This window comes from Peromyscus californicus, unplaced genomic scaffold (assembly GCF_007827085.1).
Source record: "Peromyscus californicus insignis strain IS unplaced genomic scaffold, ASM782708v3 Scaffold_10__1_contigs__length_136768540, whole genome shotgun sequence".
NCBI classification, from domain to species: domain Eukaryota; kingdom Metazoa; phylum Chordata; class Mammalia; order Rodentia; family Cricetidae; genus Peromyscus; species Peromyscus californicus.
In genome coordinates this window covers 101,116,409-101,138,940 of record NW_026294391.1, presented here as the reverse complement: position 1 = coordinate 101,138,940, position 22,532 = coordinate 101,116,409, and the positions used below count along the sequence as shown (strand labels likewise).

General features: G+C 45.6%; 1 protein-coding gene and 1 non-coding gene across 2 annotated transcripts; both read left to right on the top strand.

The window, feature by feature from the left end:
* The first annotated feature begins 12,109 nt into the window (after window positions 1–12,109).
* On the top strand, window positions 12,110–16,931 carry LOC128117497 (homeobox protein Rhox5-like). The gene is made up of 4 exons (XM_052749434.1): window positions 12,110–12,164; window positions 12,334–12,751; window positions 15,168–15,213; window positions 16,881–16,931. Exons 1-4 carry the CDS (start codon window positions 12,110–12,112, stop codon window positions 16,929–16,931), a joined length of 570 nt encoding a protein of 189 aa, XP_052605394.1.
* A 5,490-nt stretch (window positions 16,932–22,421) lies between these two features.
* Window positions 22,422–22,528, top strand: LOC128118424 (U6 spliceosomal RNA). Its single transcript, XR_008221212.1, has one exon. It is a non-coding gene; the product is annotated as a U6 spliceosomal RNA (small nuclear RNA).
* Window positions 22,529–22,532: the final 4 nt, after the last annotated feature.

The window sequence follows — 22,532 nt, the reverse complement described above, 5'->3', positions numbered from 1 at the left end:
CTACAAGCTCTGAGAACTATAGATGCCAGCCCAGACTACTCAGCAAAACTACTGATCACAATCAATGGACAAAGAAAGATACTCCACAAAAAAAACTAAACAATTTATACCTACCAATCCATCTCTACAGAAGACACTAGAAGGAAAACTTCAATCTGAAGACATTAATCACAACCAGGACAACACAAGAAATAAACGATACAAGGAAAGTAAATCAAACGAGGGGGGACCCACACCACCACAACAAAATAACAGGAATCAATAAACACTGCTCATTTATAACTCCCAGTGTTAATGGTCTCAATTCCCCCAACAAAGAGACACAGACTAACACACTGGATTAGAAAACAGTATCCACTTTTCTGCTGCATACAAGAAACACCTCCCATGTCCTGGGGTAGCTGGCTGTTTCACTTCGCTGTCCAGGCTCTGTGGAACCATCTGGCACTGATTGAACCTGGCAAGATGCTGTTCAGATGGATCCAAGTCGACTCCCTGGAGCTCACAAGACATTGTAATGAGGTCACCAGCCAAGACGGAGGAGAGCCACGTGGTTGCTGTTAATAGTTACATGCACATACACACAGAATTAAACAGGAGTTGAGTAAATAGAAAGGGAGAACCATGAGTGCTGAGCAAGATAAAGCTGGCTTCTCCATCTCTGATTCCCATGTTGCAACAAATAGAACATTTCGAGAGAAAGATCAAACTGACACAAGCGGGTCTTAGAGCAGTGTAGTTGGAGTTTTCCTGCCTGGCCCACAGTCAGGACAAATCTCTGTCACCCGCCAGTCCCACAGCCACTCAGACCTGACCAAGTAAACACAGAGACTTATACTGGTTACAAACTGTATGGCCGTGGCAGGCTTCTTGCTAACTGTTCTTACAGCTTAAATTAATCCATTTCCATTTATCTATACCTTGCCACATGGCTCGTGGCTTACCGGTATCTTCACATTCTGTTTCTCATCGTGGCGGCTGGCAGCGTCTCTCTCTCTCAGCCTTCCACTTCCCAGCTTTATTCTCCTCCTTGTCCCGCCTACACTTCCTGCCTAGCCAATGGCCAATCAGTGTTTTAATTATTGACTAATCAGCAACACATTTGACATACAGAACATCCCACAGCACTTCCCCCCTTTTTTTTAAAAAAAATAAAAGGAAGGTTTTAACCTTAACAAAGTAAAATTACATATAATTTGGGAATTTGGGCGTAGCTTCTCTTACTACTTCCTGCTGGAGGGGGGCGCTGTATCTTATGGGGATACAAAGAAAATTTTAGGATCATGGAAAAGTCCATGAGGGTGTATCGTCTGAGCCAGTTGCCTTCAAACCATTCTGGATGTTGGATCATCTGGGCCATGGTGTCATCGGAGACCTTTCAGGGGGTCTTGGCTGGTCAAACCTGATGTGTCTTAATCTGGAACAAATCCATAGCCTCTGGCTTTCTGTGGAAACAAAAGCAGAGTCTCCTTTCCAAAGTAACATATCCTTATATTCAAATTTTGAAGTCAAGATACCTTTAAAATATACATTTTGGCGTAACTCAACAGCTTTTACAATGAAATGTTTTTCTGCAGTTAAAAGTCCCAAAGACAACACAATGCAGATTCTCTGTGTAATATCCATTTTTACGTGGCTTATTTTTTATACTACCTTTACTGTCTCTTTAAAGACTTTATTTTTTAAAACTATGTATTTGTTTCTATAACTCTATATATCATCTTTTTTGTCTCTTTCAAGCCTACGTATCTTTTACACACATTGTAAACTATTACATCTGAATCTGTCTTATTGTGAATCTATTGCCTTAAACTGCAGCAGCTGTGGCTGCTGGATCCACCCACCTCAGCTTCCCAACATGGCCATGGTTTACCGCCAGCTCTGGGAGCTATCGGGGGTCTATGCTTTTAGCCAAGCAGCATGTAGCCCAGAAACCTCCCCTTTTGCTCTGCACCAGCAAAGGCTAAATCCACCATGCAGCTCAAAGTGCCACTTGCAAAGGCCTCATTCCCGCCATAGGCAGGTCGAGCACGCACGCTAGGAACCCGCCAGTAGCTCAAACCAGCAGCTGCCGCTCATTTGAGAGAGACAATTAGGAACTGTTTTTAGCTCCGTTTTAGAATCTTTTCTCAGGTTTTTAGGTGGAAACTCTTGCCACCACGTTGGACGCCATATGTAGTTGGAGTTTTCCTGCCTGGCCCACAGTCAGGACAAATCTCTGTCACCCGCCAGTCCCACAGCCACTCAGACCTGACCAAGTAAACACAGAGACTTATACTGGTTACAAACTGTATGGCCGTGGCAGGCTTCTTGCTAACTGTTCTTACAGCTTAAATTAATCCATTTCCATTTATCTATACCTTGCCACATGGCTCGTGGCTTACCGGTATCTTCACATTCTGTTTCTCATCGTGGCGGCTGGCAGCGTCTCTCTCTCTCAGCCTTCCACTTCCCAGCTTTATTCTCCTCCTTGTCCCGCCTACACTTCCTGCCTAGCCAATGGCCAATCAGTGTTTTAATTATTGACTAATCAGCAACACATTTGACATACAGAACATCCCACAGCAGAGCAGAAAGGAAGGAAGGAAGGAAGGAAGGAAGGAAGGAAGGAAGGAAGGAAGGAAGGAAGGAAGGAACGAACGAACGAACGAACGAAGGAACGAAGGAACGAAGGAAGGAACAAAGGAAGGAAGGAAGGAAGGAAGGGAGGACAATTCTTTCGAAGTTCCCTGACTGCCTGGTCCAAGGAATATTGAGTCCAGTCTCACGTTCAGGGGAATGGTCAGAGGTGGGTAGCCCCACCAGAGACCCAATTGTTGGTATTGGATGGCAAAGCTGTGTGTGAATCAGAAACCAGATTTGTTACAGGTAGTAGAGAGAAATCTCCTGTGAGTGGAGCAGGCGTGTAGGGTCCCAGCGTGAAGTGGGTATCCTTGGCAGGCCCTGTCAAGGTATGCCATTAAACAAACACGCCACAGGCAACAAAGTTAGTACAAGTGGTTTGAGGAAGGGGGAGAGCAAAAGAGTAAAAGAGTAAAAGGCTGTGTCGGAGAAGGGACTTGATAAGAGAAAGCTTGAAAGTAGGGTACCTCCTTCCATCTGTCGGATTGTTGGCAGAAGTTGCAAAGGCCCTATGAAATACCAGGATATGGGGTGCCTGTAAGTGGCCACTTGAATTGATATCTAAGGGGTATTGGGGCAAAGGCGGATAAATTAAGCCCTTAAGTCAGGTGTAGATATGGAAGCAGGTGCATTTTCCATGAGTGAGATAGAAGATCCAAGGGCTGGAATCTCTAGTGTCCCGGAAATCCAGCGAGGACCAACAAAGAGGCACAGGCTGCTCAGTGGACATCCAAAACAGCAGGGGTCGATGGGCTAAGAACCCCAGTGAGACACAGTTGCCTGATACCAGGACTTCTAGAGAAGCCAGAAGGCAAGGACTGTGCTTAAGAAAGGGAGCCTCATTCATGGGAAATGGCCAGAAGTGAAAAGAGGGAAGGGTGGACTTACCAATCATCAGTGTTGGATGGAGAGTCCTAGCAATCTGATAGGTAAGAAAGTAGGGCTGTTGCCCGCAGACCAGCCTCCAGGGTCCTGGCACATCGCAGACTTCCAGGACAACCTACCAGAGTCACAGCACCAAATGTTGTATTTTAAAAGCAGTGGGAGAAAGGAGTCACATCATACAACAGGGCCCATGTGGGAGGTTTATTGAGGGGAGGGTACTGAAGGGGCAGAGAAGGGGGCAGAGAACAGTCCATGGGGACGAAAGCAAAGGAAGAAAAAGAGAAAGAGCCTTCTTTTTATAAGGGAACGTAGCAAATGCACACAGGGGGTGCTCTTATTGACTGCAGCTAAAGATGTATCATGTCAGGACCCCAAGGGCAGGCCAGTACAGATGCCTGAATGCTAGCAGGTATCCCATGACCCTGGCATCTCTGCTTACTACAGCTGGAACACAGCCCCTCTTTCAATCACATCTTTCCCAGCTTTCTGTCTTTCACTGCCTAAGATTGGCTATCCTGAAACTTGCTCTGCAAACCAGGCTGGCCTCAATCTCAGAGATCCACCAGCCTCTGCCTTTCCAGTGCTGGGATTAAAGATGTAAAGGTGTGCACCACCATACCCAACTCTAAGCTTTTCTTTGGTTTCTTTCAACAAGTTGGAAACTTAGCTGGGTGGGATCTAGCCCTGAGGTCACCATTCCCTTTACTCCATTTCTTAGTCTGTTTATCTCCTTGAACACAGGCTTTAGCTCCATTCTACTTCCTGGTGCTCTTTTTCTCCTCAAAATTTACTTTTTGTGATTTACTTTTTATAAATTACCCTGGCAATTTACTAACTTTTTTATTACAAACTACAAGAGGAAAAAAATTAATTATCTACATTACCCAGCTGCAAACTATACCCTACAACAACTACCTGCCTATAAGATATGCTGGTGTCAGTAAGAGAGCTGGCCGTGAGGTCATAGAATGGGAAAGCTGCCCTTGCCCCTCACCAGCTGCAGCACTCAGGAGAGCAGGGCCCTGCACCTCGACTGAGCAGCACAATAGAGCCAACCCTGTTTTCATAGGTGCAGGTGAGGCTGCCCCGAAGTTGTGAGTGTAGGAAAGCTATCCCCACTACTTGTCTGCCATGCAGTGGCATGGGCGGGGTGAGATATGCCATTCTTACCCCTTGCCCCTCACTGCCTGCCTCAGACAAGGGAGCTGACCTTCCCCTTACCAGCTACAGCATTCAGGAAAGCGGGCCCTGCTCCTTGCCTGGGCAGCACAGTAGAGCTGACCCTGCTGACGGGGTGGGGGTGGGGCAAACTGGCCCCTAGAATGTGAGCATAGGAGATTTGGCTCAACTCCTCATCTGCCATATGGTAGCACAGGCAGGCAGAGATGCCCCCCAGCCTCACACTACCTGTGACAGGTAGGAAAGCTGGTCCTGAGGTCATATGAATGGGAGAGCTGTCCCTGCCCCTCACTAGCTGCTGCACTCAGGAAGAGTGCTCCAATACCTTGCCTGGGCAAAATAGTAGAGCTGGCCCTAGTCCTGTAGGTGTGGGAGAGCCAACCCTGAGAGTGGGAAAGCAGGAGAACTGGCCCCGCCCCTTGTTCATCACTACAAGGGATGAACTAGCCAGAGCAATGCTGGAGAGCTCCCCCTGGTGGTGAAGATGGGGGAGAGCTGGTGGGCTGACCAACCCTGCAACTACCCAGGCCCAGAGCCAGGGTTATGAGTTGGTCCACCCCAACATCCACCCCATCTGTGATTTTCCAGAGCACGTGAAGGAGCCGGTCCTGCAGACCCAAAGCTGCAGGGTCTCCATGACACAGGCAACAGCAGGCTGTCCAAGAGGAGTCCCGGTGAGGGCCCAGCATCGATAGTGTAACCAAAACCAGAGGCCCCAAACCAGACCAATGACTCTTTACAATGAACACTTGCAAGTAAAAATATATGGACAAAAAGGTTCACTGCATGACTCACTGTGTCACACTACAGCTTCTATGGTGAGAATTTTCTTTTTTCTCTTAAATTTCATTTCATTTGGGAGGGGGGAGATTGCAAGGGCAGAAGGCAGATACACAGGGAGATGAATGGGATCAAGATGCCTGAAGGGAAAGGCACAAAGAATAAATTAAAAAGTTTTAAAAATACGTACTGGTGCAATGGTAGCACAAATGTTATGGAATAACCAACCACATTTTTTAATGAATTTAAGGGCCATTGCATGAGATGGAAGTGCTGTGGGATGTTCTGTATGGCAAATGTGTTGCTGATTGGTCAATAAATAAATCACTGATTGGCCAGTGGCTAGGCAGGAAGTGTAGGCGGGACAAGGAGGAGAATAAAGCTGGGAAGTGGAAGGCTGAGTCAGAGAGACACTGCCAGCTGCCACGATGACAAACAGCATGTGAAGATGCCGGTAAGCCACGAGCCATGTGGCAAGGTATAGATTAATGGAAATGGATTCATTGAAGCTGTAAGAACAGTTAGCAAGAAGCCTGCCACGGCCATACAGTTTGTAACCAATATAAGTCTCTGTGTTTACTTGGTTGGATCTGAGCGTCTGTGGAACTGGCAGGTGAGAGAGATTTGTCCTGAATGTGGACCAGGCAGGAAAACTCTAGCTACATGGAATACCACCTGACACTGCTAAAGTGGCCAAGAATCTTGGTCTAGAAAGGCTATGAGCCTATGGGACAGCCTAAGACATTCTGCTAAAATAACATAGCAATAAAATGACTCCTAATGACTTACTACTATACCCTTCCATCAGTGTATCAGTCAACCTACATCACAAAAGCTTCTTCTTACAGTAGATATAACTTAACACAGAGACCCACAACTGGTCAAGGTGCAGAGAGTGAGAGACATTCAAGCACTCCATCCTAAATGGGATGTCTTTATCAAGCCTTCTCTTCAGGGCCCAGAGATCTATGTGGAAGAAGAGACAGACTGTAAGTGTCCGAGGTGACAGCAGGTCTGAAGCACATATGAAACTACGGAGACTGTGAGAGCATGCACAAGACTTGCACAAGCCAGATGGGATCCCAGCACTGAGAAGGGAAAGTGGACATGGAGTCTCACCCCTACCCAAGAAGCTATTTGTAATTGATATTCACTGGCAAAGGGAAAATCAGTTTTCTCTAATGAAATGTCACTGATTTTATCAGCCACACTCCAGGGCAGGCACCATGCCCAGGAGTAGTTGACCAACACAAAAGGAACTCCATGGTTTGTTTTTATTTGCTTAGTTGGTTCGGTTTGGGGGAGTGTGTCTCTTTGTGCGTGCGTGTGTGTGTGTGTGTGTGTGTGTGTGTGTGTGTGTGTGTGTGTCTGTGTGTGTCTGTGTCTGTGTGTGTCTGTGTCTGTGTGTCTGTGTGTACTTTATGTTTTGTTTTGTTTTTTTTTGTCTTATTGGTCCTTTGCTTATTTGTTTTGATTTTCATTTTTGGAGATTTTTTTTTAACTTTTTATTGATTCCTTGTGGATTTTACATCATGCATCCCAATCCCACCCATCTCGCTGTCTCCTCACCTCTGTCCTCTGCCTTGTGAGCTCCCCCCAAAATAAAACAAAATTTAAAAGTATAGCCTAAAACCAAGGTAAAACAAAACAAAAACAGAGAAAGAAAATTTTGGTGTAGAAACTGTAGTGTTGCCAAGTGAGTCACACAGTTTACCCCTGAGTCCATACATCTTTACTTGTAAGTGTTCTTTTTTTGTTGTTTTTGTTTTTTTGTTTTTCGAGACAGGGTTTCTCTGTGTAGCTTTGTGCCTTTCCTGGAACTCACTCTATAGCCCAGGCTGGCCTCGAACTCACAGAGATCCGCCTGCTTCTGCCTCCCGAGTGCTGGGATTAAAGGCGTGTGCCACCACCGCCCGGCTATAAGTGGTCTTTACAGTGGATTGTTGGTCTGGCTCGAGGCCTCTGGCTCCTGCTACCCTATTGATACTGGGCCCTCACTAGGACTCCCCCTGGCTATCCTGTTGTTGTCCTGTGTCATGGAGATCCTGTAGCTTTGGATCTGTAGGTTCATCCCCTTCACATACTCCAGCAGTTCATAAACGAGATGGCTGTTGGAGTGAGCTAACCCATAGCCCTGGTTCCAGGCCTGGGTGGTAGCTGGGTTGGTCAGCCTGCCAGCTTTCCCTCATCACCACCACTTGGGCAAGCTCTCCTGCACTGCATCGGTTAGCCCATCCAATGCTGCAGGCAGCAAAGAGCAGGGCCAGTTCTCCTGCTCTCACACCCTCAGGTCCGGCTCTCACCCACTCACACCACCAGGGCCAGCTCTACCATTTTGCCCAGGCAAGTCATATGGGCCACTCTCCCAGTTGCTGCAGTTGGTGAGGAACAAGGCTAACTCTTCTGTTATCATGTCCCAATGACAGCTCTCTTGCCTGCTGCAGTTGGCAAGCCATGGAGGGTGGAGGGCATATTTTCCCCACCCATGCCACTACATGGCATATACTCTCACATCCACAGGACCAGCTCACCTGCACCCCTGCCAACAGGGTCAGCTTTAGTGTACTCCGCAGGCAAAGTGCAGGGCCTGCTCTCCTGATCTCATTCCCCCTGGAGCCATAGGTGGCAAGGGGCAATGGGGGAAGAGCATCTCTCCCTCACCCATGCCACCACGTGGCTGATAGGGGTGGGGGACAGGTCAGTTCTCTCCTGCTTTCATGCTCTCTGGGCTGGCTCACCTGCACCACCACCAAAAGGGTCAGCTCTCCTGTGCTGCCCAGGTGAGGTGCAGTGCTGATAGAACTTTTTAATGATAGAGAGAAGGAACACAGAGTTGGACGGGGAGGGAGGTGGGCAGGTTCTGGTAGGAGTTGAGGGAGGGAGAAAACATGATTAAAATACATTGTATGAAAATTTTTTAAGTAAAAAGATAGCCATCACACCAAGAAAAAATAAATAAAAATTCTACAGGTACAAAATAGCATCTAGGCTAGTGAGATGGCTCAGCAGATAAAAGACCTTCCTACCAGACCTGACAACCTGCTTTCCATACACCTTAGACCCACTTGGTGAGAAGAGAGAACTAACACAGGATGTCCACATATGCACCATGGCATGCACAGCCACCCATGAGCAAACAGATGAATAAAAATATATATTATAACAAAAGTATTTATGAGACAAATATGAATAACATAATTGAATAAAAATCACTGAAGGGTGGGCCTAGCATGTGTGAGTAGGCAAAGAAGGTAATCTTGAAGAGGGATCAATTGAGATTATTAAGTCTGAGGAATGGACAAGAAAACTATTGAAAAATATCAGCACAAGACACCATGAATCATGAGGACACCTGAGTAACTGCCGGAGATTTTTGAAGGGATGGAGAAAGAAGAAGAAAGAACATTTAAAAAAACAACATCAAAATGACTAAATCTAGCAAAAACCCTCTCCAGTAGCCATGCCTGAACACCTTAAAGCACAGAGCCAAAAACCACCCAACAAAAACCCCAATCCCAAACCTGAGAAAATCCCTTTGGAGCTGTTGGACGGGGTTGTCCAAAAGACTCCCAAAACATACAGCCTATGTTGCCTTTTGTTACACGCCAAATGTGGAAAGTAAGTCCCTATTGCTGAAGACACCATGCACTTCAGAAACAGGCCCAGAGACCCCTGAGCTGGAACTGACCTGAATACCCCCTCCCTAAGAACTAACTTTCATTGTACCAGAAGGTGCCATGCAAGCTTCAGCGGACGGAGGCAACCCACTATCCTACCCAGCTATGATGCCTAGGAACCACATCAATGGCCAGCATGACACAATAACCCTAAGGATGAAGTGGTGGCATGCATACCTTGTCAGTAACAAATTGTACTTAAGACCCACTCAACAAGAGGAAGTACTAGAAACCTTGACTAGGCTTGTGAAGTCATGGTTATTGGAAGAGAATAACTGCAACCACTAATTTATTAAACCAGCATAATCCCTAACAAAAATCTATAAACATTTGTCCTTATACCCACAGATAAGTATAGTCTTCACTCCTCGTCAAGAACACTTCTCTTTATTACAGATGGACACCACTACAGAAAATCACAACCAATCAAATGAAGAGTTGTGGAGCCCAGTCTCAGTGGACACATCTCCAAAACACTCCTGTACCTAAGACTCCAGGAAAATTGCTGAAGAGGGGGCAGAGAGATTCTAAGAGCCAGAGGATCAGAGAATTTGTTGTGGGATTATGTCCTAGTAACACCAGAAACTGTACCCATGAAGTTTAACCAATATGCCCATCCGAAGGTGAGCTGAACAAGGATGACACAAACGAGCATGGCAAACTTCACAGGGAAAAGTCCAGGAGGTCTTAACCCTACACACAGAACTACAGGCAACCGAGGAAAGCTAGGGGCAGGAGAGGTGGTCCTCCCCCAGGGGAAAAGCACACCAGCTGGTTGTCCGGTGCCAAATGGTCAGTCCTAAAAACATACATACAAGTAACTTATGTGAACTCAACAGATTATATTTGGGAACATATATGTATATGCAAATACATATATGCATACAATAACAATTGATGAAAAAAGGTCATAAATTTGAAGGAGAGCAAAGAGAAGTCTATGGGACCACTTAGATGGAGGCATGAGAGGGGAGAAATGAAATGAAATTAATATCTCAAAAATAAAAAAAAGAGCCAGGCGATGATGGCTCATGCCTTTAATCCCAGCACTTGGGAGGCAGAGGCAGGTAGATCTCTGTGAGTTTGAGGCAAGCCTGGTCTACAGAGTGAGTTCCAGGACAGACAGAACTACATAGACCTCATATCAAAAAAACCAAAACAGCAATAACAAAAACAGGTAAGCCATACCACTGATGCATGTACAATTTATTTGCATTTCTATAGAAATATAATATGCAAAGTTTATATATTTGAACCAGCCATTAATTTAAAGAAGAAAAAAATTAAAATTAAATCAGTCCATTGTTCACTGCTTTACAGAAAAAAAAAAGAGATTGCAGAAAAGAAATAAAGCCTTTTTCCCCCCAAAGAGTCTCAAGTGCTGCAAATTGATCTCAAGCACATCTGTAGCCTAGGTTACTCTGAAGCTCTGATCTTAATGCCTCTCCTCCCCAAGTTCACAGATAACAGGCATTACAGGACTGGAAAACACCAGATCAGTCTCATGTAGTTTGGGAGCTCTAACCTATGATATTATTCAGGTGACACAAGGACACTGCCAATAAGCTACATCCCCTGCCCAAAAATTGGTATCTCTATGACTGGCCAGACTAGACAGAAAAATTCTCCTGTTCTCAGCACCTTGCCAACCACAGTTTCAGGATTTAGAGCAAAGACGAGCAAAGGGCAGGAAATATGTATGTGCAGCTTTAGTATATATCAAAACTGGGAGGTAAGTCTTTTTCTAGGAGAAGAATTATTGGGGGGGCGGGTTTAGGGTTTGTTTTTGTTTTTCTTTTGGTTTTTTCGAGACAAGAGTTTCTTTGTATAACAGCCCTGGCTGTCCTGGTGCTCACTCTGTAGACCACGCCTACCTCTGCCTTCCGAGTGCTGGGATTAAAGGCCTGTGCCACACTGCCTAGAAGGATTCTTACTTCAGTACCAGGACTCTTGAATATTGCCAGCTCAGACATGGAACTAATGGAGATACACTAGTGTTTTAGGGCCCCTTCTATTTTAAGAGTGACCAGAACATGTTGAGAATAGTTGGCTGCCTTGGAACCAGTCTGACCACATGCCAGCGAAGGGGCTGCTTGACTGACAGTTCTGGGATGGAGACCAGGGTGTAAAGGCCTGCTCCTGACACTTTGACCATTCAGAGAAGACACTAGAACTGTGGCGGGGGGGGGGGGGGGGGGTAACAAGAGAAAGATGAGGAACCTCAGCACAGGTATGACAATTCTCACAGCTTTTGCCAGCAGCCATGAAGGCTGAACAGTACTACTCAACTCCTCCCCAGTATCCCTGGTGAAGATGAGCCCTCTGATCTGCCTGCTGAGCGGCCAGCAGGCCCTGCAACCCTGCCCAGCTCCTGGAAAGGCAGAGCATGGAAGCATGACAGGCTCTAACTTCATTTTCTGTGAAAGCCCAAAGAAAAACCTCCCAGATAAACACATTAGCTTGATAACCCTTCTTTGCCAAGTACCAGGGACCCAGTGTGGAGTACTAGACCAAGAGATATGGTCCTCATATTTCCACAAGGCCTCAAGAACTATTGTTTTTTGGGTTTTTTTTTTTCTTACTCGCTGCAAATCAGTTCCCGTAGTTGACCCCCACCTGTTCCCTAGGAAGAAAATTCACCAAGGCCAGGGGACTCAGACTCAACTTGGAAGGCCCCTTCTACAGCCTGCTTGTCCAGGAGCCATGTCTTCCCACAAACGGCCTGCTCATTGCAGCTCCAAACTGCCAGCAGTCCGCACCTCAGGGGCTCAGCCCACAGCACCCGGAGTCAACCGGAAGCAAGGATAGCTCGCCCATGACTGGATACATGTTAACGAGGTGTACCAGGGTGCAGGACCGGAAGACAGCCCCTGCTGGCTGAGGTGATCTGCTTTAAGAACAGTAGGGGGCTCCAGCTCAGAATCTTCGGACGCCGAGCGGCAAGCGGCTTCGACAGTGTTCCGAACATGGAGCGTCACCTGCTTCACGTGGGACCTGACGAGGACGAGGAAAACTGGAGTGGTCAGTGTGCGCTAGGAATGGTGGGTTGGTGATGTCCGTGAGGGGAGAAGTGTCCCTCAGAGGTGACCGGACGGGCACTGCGCACTGCCGGCTTCGCCTTCCCTGGCGCCATAGCGACTTCGCACCACCCTGGGCCCTGTCACCCAATCTTTCTGTTTCCCACTTTCAGATGCGAGGGCACCCATGGCCTTGCCGGCTGGAGAGGGGAGAAATGAGGAAGCGAGTGGACAGGGCCAGCCTGGGCGGGAAGCCGCAGCAGCGGAAGGGGAAGGAGCCGGAGAATTAAGTGGAGAAGGTCCCTCTGCTGCTGGTGCTGCGGGCCTCGAAGATGGCGGGAACCAAGAGGATCATGGCGCCAGTGGTGGTGCCCGGGAGAATGAGCAGCGACCTCAGGAGCCGGTTCACGAGGGCATGGGAGACAACGAGGGTGTGCCGCCGCCGCCGCCGCCCCCACCGCCGCCGCCTGTGCCAGCGCCAGCGCCAGCGCCAAGGTGCAAACGCACCTCAAGCAACAGGTTCGCCCACTGGCAGCGGCACGAGCTGGAGAGTGTTTTCCAGCATACTCACTACATCACTGCAGACGTAAGGTGAGCAGATAGCCTGGCTTGGTGGCCTATTTGCTGGGAGTATGTGGTCGAGGGTTGTTGCTGCTTTTTTCCCCTGGTGCCCCTCTTACCCTCTATTTAAAATTATTTTATTTTTATTCATTTATTTTATTGTGTGTTTGCCATGTCATATGTACTGAGGTGCTAGGACAACGAGGGGAATCAGTCCTCTCTTCACCATGTGGCTCCCAGAGTCAAACTCAGGCCACTAGGTTAACCAGCAAGTGCCTTTTCCTGCTAAACTATCTCTTCAGCCTCTCTCTTGCCCCCTTGAACAAAAGTCACCTGCAACATCCAGGCTGCCAGACCCCATTCTCTGGCACTAGGGTTCCGGGATGAGGGATGAGAGCTAGCCAAACTGGGAATGAAGGTATTTTCATATATTTAATTGTATAAAATTGGGTGGTGTCTGTTGATGGGAGGCCTTTGTTAAAATGTTTATACCTTTGGGGCTGGCAAGATGTCTCAGTGGTTAAGAGCACTTTCTGCTCTTAAAGAGGACCAGGTTTGTTTCCCAGTACCCACATGGCAGCTCACAACCATCTGTAACTCCACTTCCATCTTCTGACCATCTCCCTGGGCACCAGGCAAGAATGTGATACACATACATACATGTAGGCAAAATGTTCACACACATGAAATAAATGATTTTAAATTTTTTTGATATATTTGTGCATCATATATTTCTTAAGTTGCATAAATATAGCTATTGGTACAGTTCTCCCAACTACTGTCTTTTGGCCTCCCATTAAAATTTCTACTCCCTCCAAAAAATATATTCTCCATAAAAACAAGATTCAATATTGAACAAGGTGGCTTCTGTCTGTAATTGTAGCACTGGATGGGCCAATCAAACAACAGGAGTGAGTTCCAGGTAGCCTGGACTACAGAGTGGTAGTGTCTCAAAACAGAAAAAAAAAATCTTCTGTAATCTCAGTAATTGGGACGCAGAGACAGATAGATAAAAAGTGCAAAGAAATCCAAAATTGTCCTCTGTTACATCATGAGTTCCAAGCCAGCCCAGTCTCTGTGAGTCCGTTTATGCAAGAATCTTGGACTAGTCTACCTTGCCAGTGTTGTTTTTCTCCTGAATTTCCTGGTACAGGAACTCACTTTGTAGCTCAAGCTGAACTGAATCATACAAGGAGCTTCATTCCCCAACTTCCTTCACTGGGAAAATTCAGAACTGGGCAGCCAGTATCATGAAAAAAAAAAGCATTCACTTTGTGTCTGTTATGCTTTTAATATTTCATTTTCTGGGGTGGATGAGATAGCTCCGTGGGCAAAGGTACTTGCCACCAAGTCTGAGAACCTGAATTCATCAGTACACACACAATAGGAGAGAACTAACTTCTATTAGTTGTCCTCTGACCAACCTGCACAGGTGCACCCTGGCACAGACACATCAAATAAATAAAATAAATGTACCGTATCACTTCTTTGAAGGTTTGACACCCTCCTATATTAAATGGACATTAGAAATCCTTGGGTGCTTGTGGTGATATTATGTTCCCCAAAATATTGTGCACCCTAATAAACTTATCTGGGGTCAGAGAACATAACAACCACTAGATATAGAGGCCAGAAAATGGTGGCACCCATGCCTTTAATCCTAGCATTCCAGAGGCAGAGATCCGCCTGGATCTCTGTGAGTTCAACGCCACACTGGAAACAGCCAGGAGTGGTTACAAGAGCCTTTAATCCCAGGAAGTGATGGCAGGAAGCAGAAAGGTATTTAAGGCGTGAGGACCAGGAACTAGAGCTGGTTAAGCTTTTAGGCTTTTAGCAGCATTTCTGCTGAGATTCATTCTGGATGAGGACTCAGAGGCTTCCAGTCTGAGGAAACAGGATCAGCTGAGGAATTGGCAAGGTGAGGTGGCTGTGGCTTGTTCTGTTTCTCTGATCTTCCAGCATTCACCCCAATACCTACCTCCAGGTTTGTTTTTATTAATAAGACTCTTTAAGATTCATGCTACAGGTACTTCCCATTAATCTATCTTCTTTTGTTTGAGTTTATCCTTCTGTCCTGACAAAGAGCCCCACATGAGTTTTTCCTGTGTGAATTTGTTTTAATAGCTTCTGCTTTTTTTTAATAGACAGTTTCCTTCACTACCACACCCAGTTTTAGGAGTACCCCTCCTTTTTTTAGGTTTTTGCTGTCAATATTAGTGTTTTTCAAGTTGCTTATCAGGGACAAGCTTGGCTTTTCATGCCTGTCCATGATGGGTTGGTAAAATAAAATTACTGGTAGAATTTGTTAAACTCAAAATCTCCAAGGTGAATGTCACAAAAAGGGGGAGGATGGGACAAACATTTAAAAAGAAAGATAAAATGTCCTATCCATATTTTATTCTAGCCATGATGTCAAATACTGAACATCTGTCATTTTTCCCCTCAGGAAACAACTGGCAGCATCCATGGGTGTGAGTGAAGCCAAAGTGCAGGTGAGTGAACGGAAGTCTGACGGAATGCCGTGCTAGGACTTCCTTCAGGTCTAGGACAGCTTTGTTCTGTCCATGAAGTTGCTGCCTTGTTGTTGACTTCACACTCTTACAAAAAAAATTACCTTTTAAAAAATATTTTTGTTGTTGTAATATTTTATATTTCATGGTTGTTTTGCATGCATTTATGTCTGTGAATCATGTGTGTTGTCTGGTGCCTGAAGAAGCCAGAAGAGGGTGTCAGATCTCCTGGAACTGGAGTTAAAGATGGTTGTGAACCACAATATGGGTGCCAGGAATCAAACCCAGGTCCTCTAGAAGATCAACCAGCACTTTTAACTGCTAAACCATCTCTCCAACCATCAAAACTACCTTTATATTTATTTTTTATATTTATATTTATATTTATTTATTTATTTTGGTTTTTCCGAGACAGGGTTTCTCTGTGTAGCCCTGGCTGTCCTGGAACTTGCTCTGTAGACCTCAACCACAGAGATCCCCCTGCCTCTGCCTTGGGAGTGCTGGAATTAAAGGCATGTGCCAAAACTGCCCAGCCCAAAACTACCTTTTTAAAGGCAGATTTTCTTTTTATTTTATTTACATGTATGTATGTGTCTGTGTATACAACATATTGTGGACATTAGATCATCCAGAGCTGGAATTACAGGCAGTCGTGAGCCTTTCAATCTGGATGCTCGGAACTAAGCACAGGACCCTTGCAAGAGCAGCAAGTGTTCTTACGTACTGAAACCTCTCCCTAGCCCTGTCAATTTGACTTTAGAATTTTGTGATCTTTGTAGAAAAGGTAGAAAGGGGAATAAGATAGCCTTACCATACAGAAATAGCTCATTTAAAGATGGAACACAACTTCCTGAAGGAACAAAAAAGGAGCGAGTACTAAGCTACCTTCACTCCCTAAATACATATATATTATACACACTTATCCTATGGATAAATCATAAATATGTGCTTGAGTTATAAAAATGCATGCACAGTATATGCACACATAGTTGTATTATATATAGATAAATAAGATACATAAACATGTATATATCTTGTACAACTCCTTTTAAGTATCCTTTAAGTAGAATGTCTCTGTGGAAACATCTCACTGTGGTTATGACATACAAAGGATTCAAATTAGTGTAGCTAGGGGTTCCATGATCCTAAACTGTTTGAAATACTGAAAAGTAAGCATAGATTTTATCCTTACAGGAGTAATATGGGTGTGTGGATAGTGGACAGGCAGAACCCAGCACTGATAATGTTGGTGTAAGCTTGGTTAAACAGAGACTGATGGGAATGGGAAAGCATAGAGTCCAAATGCCCGGTCCCTCTGCTGTTTTGAAGCATCTGGTGAGGCCACACAGATAAGGACACCCAGCTTTGTAATTATCTGAAGCATGCTGGTGCATCTGCCTGAAAATCCTGCTGACTTCCTCGATAGTGAATTACTGTGGGGAGGCCGGAAGGGCATGCAACGTTTGGACATTTGTCCAAGGACTGTTCTGCAGTACTGGGGATACTGTACCATGTTCCACACCCTCAGCCCCTCATAAATTAGAGCAGTACAGAAGAAAGGTCTTCTGGCAGATAAAGTACATGATGTATTTCAGGTTATTATCTTAATTATTTATGTGGTAAACCAATTTCTTTTTCTCCCATTATAGAATTGGTTTAAGAAGAAGAGAGAACAATACAGGAAATATCAAAAGCCATAAATAAAGGCCCAGAGATGCTCCTCCTGCTAGGCAGACCACATTTCCCTGATGACTGTGGAGGGGCCCTAGAGTTTCATCCTTTCCCAGAAGCCAGATGCAGATGCTTTTCTTTCTGTTACCAACAACTTATTATTATACCCATATTCTCCTCAGCACTTGTATTTTCAATAAAGAAGTGAATTCTCAATATATTTGTTCATGCGTCTTCTAGAATAGTAAGATACTGATGTAAGTTATCAGGGAAAGACCTTTAAACAGGATGACAGGGACTCCTTCCATGAGGAAGTCGTCATCAGTAGGCCCTGTATATTGCAGGAGCTTTCCTAGTGTGAGAATAGAGTTGTACTGACTCACACATTCTTTTTGTCCCCCTTCCATGCTGTCCTCACCCCACCCTTGATAATGTGCAAGAGAGTCAGGGCAAGTCCCTAGGGAAAGACAGTGACCCAGTACCAGACCCTACTACTGGACCACCCTTTGAGAAACCAACTGCCATCAATCCTGCTTGATGACAACCTGCAGCTGTTCATCCATGACTGTCTTGAGGTAACAATGGTGGTTCAGAGGATCCACCAAGGAATAACAGACATTCCCCTGAAAGATCCCAATGTAGTACTCTCTGTGGATGGGAGCAGCTTCATTAAAGATGGAACCAGGTATGTGGGGTTTTCAGTAGTTATTGTAACTGAAACAACTTAGGACCGGGTACCTCAGCCCAGAGAGCTGAACTGATCACTCTAAGCCAGGCTCTCAGGTGGGGAAAGTCCATCACCATATACAAAGAGAGTCACTATGCTAACTACCACACATGTCCACAGTATGAATGAGGGCTTCTCACCACTGAGGAAAAGGACACTGAAAAAAATAGAGAAAATCTTGACCCTCCTGGAGGCTATTTGGCTTTCCCTACAAATTGCTATCCTTCACTGTTGAGGACCTCGAAAAAAATTATTCTCCTGAGACAAGAGGTAACCAGGCCTCTGACCTGCCTGCCTGGAAAACAGCCTTAAGACCAGTGGGGCCTATTGATATTCCACTGTTTTTCCTACTCTCTTAGCTGACACTCTGTAGCCTAAGGTCTGTAACTCTGGCAGCAGTCCCTCAGTGGCTCTCTTACAGTCTCTGGTTTTCCAGCTCAGGCTGCATTCTCTAACTCGTACTGTGAAGACAAGGGTGTTTTTGACTAACACCCGCTCTTTCCTCCCTTCCATCTTTACAGTTTTTTTAAGGAAACAACAACAAAATCCACCCCAAAATCTCTCCCTCCTCCCTTTTTTTTCCACCCCGTGAGGAACACTGTTTGCATCCGTGTGCTTGCATCTCCCTCACGTCCCACTTAAACTATTTTAATCCTTGGACCCAAGGAGGAGGCTGATGAAGGGGTGGATTAAAAAAAAGTTCTTCCCTCCAGAGATCCAGAGATCTGTGATTGATATGTAAAATGAATTTTAAAAATTCTTAATAAAAAAAGAAAATATTTTCAACTTAAAAAAAAAGTTCTTCCAAAATAGTGTGCCCTGGGAACAGGGTGGGGGTTTCGCAGCCCCCACTGCTGCCACGAATGTAGTATCCACATCAACAGCAGCCTGAGCAGCAACCTCGGCAGGCAACCTCGGCAGGCTCCGAGCATGCCAAGGCGCAGTAGGCAGGTAGTGACTCCAAGCACCCAGACTGAGCCAAACCTACCAGCCAAGGCCAACAGCACCACGGTGCAGGCAGGTGTTGTTTCCTCATATGGAGTCATGACCTGCGCTGCGAATGCCCTGTGGGGAACTCTGAGCTCCGGCCATGCCATACACTCCCTCCCCCAGTATCCCCATCCGAGTTTCCCAAGCCTGCCTTGCTCATGGACCATGATTATATCTCCTGGGGCACCTTCCTTCAGAGCTGCGCGTGGCCCTACTGCAACCCCAGAGCCGCTGGACCACCGACAGCACTCCAACATTCAAGCTCAGGATCTTCTTTCTCCCAGGGACGCCGGGTGCATGGAGATTGTGCTCTGCGAACCTCTCCTGCCACACGAAGTTCACAGGAAGCAAGATGCTGTCACAGCAAGTTGACTTCATGTGCTCCATGCTGGTCCTGGTGTGCTGTGCATGAGGCCTCTTCAGAAGCTTGAGCCACAAAACAGCTTCTTCTAGCAAACATGTTCTGCCAGACATGTAGCAAAATAGAAAGTTGTTGGCGCTGATAAATGGAACTCTGCCAGCTAAGAACGGCACAGATCCTGCAGTTCACGAGTTCCCCACAGACCTGTTCTCCAACAAAGAACGACAGCATGGCACTGTCCTACTAAACATCCTCAGTGCTCTCTACATGTTTTATGCCCTGGACATCATGTGCGATGACTTCTTTGTCCCATCCCTAGAGAAGATCTGTGAGAAACTTCACGTGAGTGAAGATGTGGCTGGTACCCGCCTTCACGACTGCAGGAAGCCTGACACCAGAGCTGCTTGCTTCTGTTGTTGTTGTGTTCATCACCCACAGAGATGGTGGTGTGGGGACTATTGTGGGCTCTGCTGTGTTCAACATTCTATGTATCATTGGAGTGTGTGGACTCTGTGGTGGACAGGTGGTGCGGTTGACATGGTGGGCTGTGTGCCATAACTCAGTGTATTACACGCTATCCGTCGTCATGCTCATTGCATTCATATATGATGAGGAAATGGTGTGTGGACAAGGTGATTGATGCTAGCTGTGTTCTCAGTGTTGGCAAGAGTTTGTTGACAAGCAGCAAGAAGACAGTGCTGTATCAGATTAGACACTTGGGCCATTTAGTAGAAACCAACCAAGGAAGCAACAGGAACCAAAACACTTAGTTGGAGCTTCTGATCCACAGAGGGTTTCAAGTAAAATGCATTTGGGGAGTGTGACTTTTGAAGAGAAACTGTGTTTAACTGATTTACTGTTTTAGTGGGGTTTTGTTTGTTTGTTTGTTTGTTTGTTTTGGAGTGGATTTTGGAGAACAGGGTTTAATTTGGGGCATGTGAACCCAGTTAATAACTTTCTGGAATTTGACAGATTGCTTCTTTTAATTGACTAAAAGCAGTTGTCTGAAGGACAGAATGGGTCAGTATTAGTTTGTGTTAATGCACCATATGCATTGTTAGTAGGGAATGTAAATATTTCTAATGTGGTCACATCAGGAGATTACTGATTTTAAAAAGGCAAAGTTGGATTTTGATGCAGCTAAAACTGCTAAAGACATCCTGGACCAATCTAAAAAGGCTATTCCATTTTGGTCATTCTTTACTCTGCTATTAGGAGGTATTGCAGCCACAGGAGCATGTGTATTGCTGGGCATTGTTTGCTTGCCTATGATTATCAAATTACTTGTGAACTCTCAGTAGAAAGTTGGTTCAGAGCTGCATGAAATTAAGCTCCGTACCCTCCCTTGAGATTTCCAGAGGCTGGTAGTCAAAGATGGGTAAGTCCTTTTTACCACCTTTCAAACTAAGACAGGGTATGAATGACAGAATTCATGTGCCAAAGATGGGTATGGCTGGATGGTTGAAAAAGGCAACCTAAGACAAGCATAGTCATCTGAGGGGTTCAGGGGACCTTTCAAAAAAGGGGAGGGCATTGTGGAAGCCCACAGTGACTCCATCTTGTGGCTTGATTCCATCTTGACTTAAGATCAGAGAGTTCAAGCTTGTTTTTGCTCCTCAGGGCTGAATAACAGGATGTTTTGCCAAAGGCCATGGTTACCAGATGACCTGAGAATTATGTTTACGCTTGTCTGTTCCTTGAACCATGGTGTCCTTAAGATAAGGAAGTCTTTTTGCCTCCTTGCTTTCTGTATATAAAGGCCATGAGAAATAAATTTAGGGCTGCAGTATTCACTGACAGTCCTCCCAAATCTATCCCATGTCTCTGTCTTTTCTTTTATGTCTCTGTTTTTTCTATCTGTCTTTTCTTAATTCTCACTCCCCTATTCAGGTGGTGTTCCGCAGGGAGTCAAAGAATACTGAGTGTTACCGCTCCAGTGGAAAAGCATTCTGGTAACCAGGATCCAAGGAATACCACAGCATCACAGTGAGCATATCAGCTTACAGCCCTGCTCCAGGGAAAGGTCTCTCCAGTGTAACAGCTCTGCTCTGGCAGGGGAGGGTTTCCTCAACAAAGCTGTTACAGTTCTGTTCTGGTTTCCCAGAGTGTAATAACTCAGCTCCACTGGGGAAGAGTTCCCCAGAGAAAGTGGTATGGCTTGCTCTGCTCTGTCTCTGCTCCATCTGTGCTCTGGTGAAAGAGGGTTGTCGCGCAAACCTCATTTAAGAAATTTATTGGGAGGGAAGAATCTAGGAGAGTGGCTGCCTCAGCCAGTGTGGAAGAAGGCACCAGAAAACCGAAGAGATGCAAAGCTTATATTGGGCTTCTTAGAGGTGGAGTTTTTTTCCACCGAGATTTTCAGGGTGGGAATTGATCAGATTTCAGTCCTTGAGCTCAGATTGACTAGATCTTATGCTCAGGGATTGGTTGGTTTTCTACTCAGGGGGTTCATTTTCCTACTCAGGGATTGCTTGGTTTTCTGCTTAGTTGGTCAAGGGCAGATTTGGCTCTAGTTTCAGGGCCAAAGTGTGTTTCTCTCACAGGCTCTTTTTTATTTTTTGGCTCTAAATTCAGCGCCAGGGCATATTTCTTTCACTGGCTCTGATTTTAGGGCCAAAGTGTGTTTCAGAGTTGGGGCATATTTCTTTGGTGCTGGGTTCAGGATTGAAATGTTTCTTTCACTGGTTCAGTTCTTACAGCCAGGTGGGTTTCAGGGACAGAGTAGTTTTCTTTGGCTGGCCCTTTTACCCTACAGGTACTACATGCTCTGCAGCCCTATCTAGAGATAAAGGAAGATCCATTATTGTATAAGCATTCTTGGATAGTGAACACTGGGAAGTGTTCAACACAACCAGCACAGAGCACTGGGGCATTTTGCAAAGAGTGTCTGGACAGAGAAGATGGATCAACAGTTAAGGTGCTTGCCGCCAAGCCTGAAGACCCAAATACAGTCCCTAAGACCCACATAATGGAAGGAGTGGCCAGACTTGTAAAAGTTGTTGTTAGAATTCCTAGCCACTCCCCCAGCTACAAGACTGCACATGCTCTGTCCAGGAGCCAGGCAAGATGCTCAGTCATACTAAGGTCTTACATCCTACATAATCCGTACACTGCGTGGTCACATAATCTATGCACATGCATGGTGTAGCTATGTAAGTCCATATACACATGTTTGCGGAGGGGGGGACCTACAAAAGCAGGTTCCACCTATTTCTTCTCTCTCTTCCTGCATGGTCATTCCATAGGCCTATGCACCCTTTCTATTCCCTTCCCTTAATAAACTCTTACAGCGGGTTTTGTTGTGCCTCGTGGCTTCACTCACATGGTAAACAGTGCTGCTTAATAAGTAACAGTTGTCCTCTGGCCTATACACACTACCATACAAACACACACATAAACAAACATAATAGAAGATAAAAATATTTAAAAATCAAGCAGGGAGTGCTTGCTTCAACAGCACATATACTAAAATTGGAATGATACAGAGAAGATTAGTATGGCCCCTGTGCAAAGATGACATGCTAATTCATGAAGTGTTCCATATTTTTTTTG

Excerpts from the sequence above, each read along its gene's own strand:
- LOC128117497 (XM_052749434.1), top strand. The coding sequence starts at position 12,110 with ATGGAGCGTCACCTGCTTCACGTGGGACCTGACGAGGACGAGGAAAAC. Across the intron at positions 12,165-12,333 it reads GGACGAGGAAAACTGGAGTG|ATGCGAGGGCACCCATGGCC; the intron begins GTCAGTGTGCGC and ends TCCCACTTTCAG. Across the intron at positions 15,214-16,880 it reads TGAGTGAAGCCAAAGTGCAG|AATTGGTTTAAGAAGAAGAG; the intron begins GTGAGTGAACGG and ends CTCCCATTATAG.